Source organism: Manis pentadactyla, chromosome 10 (genome assembly GCF_030020395.1).
Source record: "Manis pentadactyla isolate mManPen7 chromosome 10, mManPen7.hap1, whole genome shotgun sequence".
Lineage (NCBI taxonomy): Eukaryota > Metazoa > Chordata > Mammalia > Pholidota > Manidae > Manis > Manis pentadactyla.
The window spans coordinates 43,344,906-43,349,164 of NC_080028.1; the positions used below are offsets into that span (position 1 = coordinate 43,344,906).

Genomic DNA, 4,259 nt, shown 5'->3' on the forward strand with positions numbered 1-4,259 from the left:
CATTGCTCTCAACATCACAGACCTCATGGCTGAAGCAGATTCTCTCATGGATCCCTTATCGTGGTCTCTCTGGACCTTCTTTTCCCAGTCATATGTTTACAACTTGTTCTCAAAGTTGTCAACAATTGAGGCTCATCTGCACCTTTTGAATTTGTACCCAGAGGGCTTCTTTAACTCCTTAAGGAAATTGATCCCCATGTGCCTGTTCTAAAAAGAGCAGATAAAACCTGTGTCACTCTGGATAATAGAGAAACTACAAAGAAGCCCATGCTCCACCTTGTAAGGACTTCAAAATAATCTTTCTTAGAACAGAAATATTAAGGAGTTTTCAGCTTCTCTGCTAATTATGTCATGCTGAGGGGAGGGATGCTATTTGCTTGTTTATTTATTTTTTTCTTTTTTTCTGTACATGTGAAGGGCATTCTCTCCAGAACTATGATTTGATCCTGGTTTGGATTCATAGAATGGAATGTAATACTCCTCCTCTGCAGTTAAGTTTCACAACTTGGGTACTTCCATTAAAAAAGAGATAGAATTCTCACATGTAGACTCTAAAAATCAAAGCAAATGAACAAACAAAACAAAACAGAGAGACTCATAGATACAGAGAACAAACTGATGATTGGCAGAGTGAGTGGGATAGGAAGATAGACAAAATAGGTGAAGGGAATCAAGAACAAACTTCAAGGTATAAAATAAGTCATGGGGCTGTAATATCCAGCATGGGGAATAAAGTCCATAATATTGTAATAACTTTGTATGGTGACAAAGGGTAACTACACTCATCATGGTGAGCATTTCTCAATGTAGGAAAATATTGACTTACTATGTTGTCCACTGGAAACTAATGTAACATTGTACAATTTTTACTCAATTAAGTAAATTTAGCCATATGTAGCTAGTGACTCCTGGACACAGTAAGAAAGAGAAAGAAAGAGTGGGAGGGAGGTAAGGAAGGAAAAGTAGAATGGATATGGAAGCCAATGGAAAGCATGATACTCAGAGACTCAGGTAGCACACCTCATTATTGGCTTACCCCTTAGGAACAACAGGATAAAATTCCTGCTTCAGTCATCCAGATTGTAAAGGTGAGGTTACTGTATATTTCTAAAGTTACTGATGTTATCATTCTGTACATGTGGATCATGAAATCAATTGTGAAAACTTTGATGAAAAATGCATTACTTGCTGAAGAACACAGGTTAGTACAAACAGGGATGGAAGGGGATGGAGGTCAGTGTTTAATACCACCTAGTGCCTCCAAAAGCTGTATGGAATAATAGCAAGATTGACAAGAATAATTGTGAGGATATTTTTTTAATTGAATACATGTGAATAGGGGGCATTTTACATTGCCTTTTCCCCTTAATCAGAAAATTTAGAAATGCACACAGAACACCGCCAGTAAAGTTTCCTTCTTTGAAATTATTGATTTATCTGCAAAGGACTCTTATTGTCAGAAAGATGAATGTTCCTCTTCCTGGTTTCTGTGTGCCAAAATTGGAGGACAGGAAAGTTTAAGGCATGATAAATTGTCATCCTTAGCTTGCCATTAAGAACTCTTTAAGACTTTGACCAAAATCTACTCTGAGATACTGCCTGTGGCTATCTCAACGTCTCTATTTTCAGAGATACATCCCAAATCAGTGCCTATAAGACTCTAAATGTGGCAGAGAAATATATAAGAAAGTGCCAGTTAATACGATATTTTTAATCCTAAGCCTGGTTCATGTTGTCAAAAAGACTGACAACAAAAATGAGATTGTACTGAACCAAAAACCTTAAAGTTTTAAAGCTCTATTAAAAATTCATCCTATAAAAGAAGTAAGTATTTAGGAAAAAATCAATTATGCATCAAGACTATCAGCATTATATTTGTGGGGAAGTTCCTTTTAGATGCTGGAACAAAGAAGTCACAGATTTGGACAGATATGGAGAGAAGATCTATGGCAGATATCCAGAGAAGCCCATAGAGTATGAAGAGGGGAAAAAGACATAGAATGGGAAAAAAGGTCAAGGAGAGAAAAGACAAGCACAGAAAACAAATAAGAGAGATGTTTCTATATCTCTGCATCTCTATTGCACAGAAGTATGAGAGATTATTAGAGTCAGAGGGAAGTGTCAAATTCATAAGCATTTGAGTAGGAAAGGATAGGTTGAAAAATGTATTCTTCCGAAAAAATATCTGAGTAATTATTCCATGATAGCTTCTATTAATTGTCCAGGAATAGATTGACTTGAAGATTTACAAAGACTTTCAGAATATGTTCCTTTACATAGAAGCTATGGGGCTTCCACGGAGCCAAGTCAAGTCCAAAAGAATGCCAGTTTAAGCCAATTGGATGGAAAGTAATATATGTTATTATTCTGTTCATTAAAATTAGCTCTATCTCTTCTACCCTGAGAAAATTCAGTTTTCATCATTCTCATCTTTTCTCTTTAGGTCTACTAGTGGTCAACAATGAAAAATAGGACAATATTTACCGAGTTTATTCTTTTGGGCCTCACAAATCAACCCAAATTCCAGGTGGTGATATTCATCTTTCTGTTCCTCATGTACATGCTAAGTGTTCTAGGAAATCTGACCATCATCATTCTCACTCTAGTAGATCCACACCTCCAGACCCCCATGTATTACTTCCTCCAGAATTTCTCCTTATTAGAAATCTCATTCACATCCATTTTCATTCCAAGATTTCTGACCAGCATGGCAACAGGAAATAAAGCCATCAGCTTTGCTGGCTGCTTCATTCAGTACTTTTTTGCTATATTTCTTGGGGCAACAGAATTTTACCTCCTGGCCTCTATGTCCTATGACCGTTATGTGGCTATCTGCAAACCCCTGCATTACCTGACCATCATGAACAGCAGGATCTGCATACTACTCGTGTTCTGCTCCTGGTTGGGGGGATTGCTAGCAATTGTACCCCCAATCATCCTGATGAGCCAGGTAGATTTCTGTGCCTCCAATGTTCTGAATCACTATTACTGTGACTATGGTCCCCTCCTGGAGCTTGCCTGCTCAGACACAAGCCTCTTAGAAGTGACAGTCCTCTTCGTGGCAGTTATGACTCTAGTGGTAACACTGGTGCTGGTGACAATTTCTTATACATACATTATCAGGACCATTTTGAGGATCCCTTCTGCCCAGCAAAGGTCAAAAGCTTTTTCTACTTGTTCCTCCCACATGATTGTCATCTCTCTCTCCTATGGCAGCTGCATGTTTATGTATGTTAATCCTTCTGCAAAAGAAGAGGGTGATTTCAACAAAGGAATAGCTGTGCTCATTACTTCAATTACGCCCTTGTTAAACCCCTTCATTTACACTCTAAGAAATCAGCAAGTGAAGCAAGCATTCAAGGACACCGTCAAAAAGATTGTAAAGCTTTAAAAACAGAATACCTTTCATTAAAAATGCATTTCACTTAGTAAATATGTATTGAGTTTCCAATATTTCAAATATTGAACTTGCCTTTAAAGATAAAAGCAATGAAGACATGTGTCCTAATTTCAAGGAATCTACACCTTTGTGTGATATAAACTTTAACTTATGTAATAAGTTTAAAAGAAACAAAATAATGTGGTAAATGTTATTAGAGAAGGATGAATGAGTATCTATAAAAATAAAGTTGGAAAGAATTAACTGTAGTTCAGAAATGCCTTGAAAATTAAGAGGCAAAACATATTGCTTATTTAGAAGAGTAGGAAGATAAGAATTTGGAGTGTGAAACAGAGGCCAGATCATGAAAGTATTTAATTAGAAATTTAGCAATTTTTGGAATTAAAAAATCAAAAGAAGTTTTAAGAAAGGACATGATATTATCAGCATTGTTTTGAGGAAATGTAGCATTGGCATTCTTCTTTATCATGGAAACTGGGAGACAGCTTTTATCAAAGTGTCAATCATTTTAATTTTCTTCCTTTTTTTAAATTTATCTTTCAACTGTAGTCATTACAAATCCCATCCTTTCATAAAGGAAAGTTATAAGTATGTAAATTTGGTCAGCTTTCCTCCAAAGGAAGTTAAATCCCTCAAAATTTTGTCAACTGACACAACCATTTTCTAGAAGTTATAATTAGAACATGTTTCCACAGAGGAAGTTAGAAGCCTCTCATTTTCCTAGTCAGGATCTGTTGTTTTTCTTAGCTGCCATCTTTTTAAGTTAATGACTGAGATCTCCCATTCTCTTTTTGGTAGATTTTGTATACTTTATCTATTGTGACTTTGTTTTCATCCTTTTGCTTAGTTTTATAGAATA

At 36.1% G+C, this 4,259-nt stretch overlaps 1 protein-coding gene across 1 annotated transcript; it reads left to right on the forward strand.

The window, feature by feature from the left end:
* Nucleotides 1-2,461: 2,461 nt before the first annotated feature.
* LOC130685113 (olfactory receptor 6C4) lies at nucleotides 2,462-3,391 on the forward strand. Its single transcript, XM_057508297.1, has one exon. The coding sequence runs from the start codon at nucleotides 2,462-2,464 to the stop codon at nucleotides 3,389-3,391; it is 930 nt and encodes a 309-aa protein (XP_057364280.1).
* The last annotated feature ends 868 nt before the right edge of the window (nucleotides 3,392-4,259 follow it).

Coding starts and splice junctions, on each gene's coding strand:
- LOC130685113 (XM_057508297.1), top strand. CDS start 2,462: ATGAAAAATAGGACAATATTTACCGAGTTTATTCTTTTGGGCCTCACA.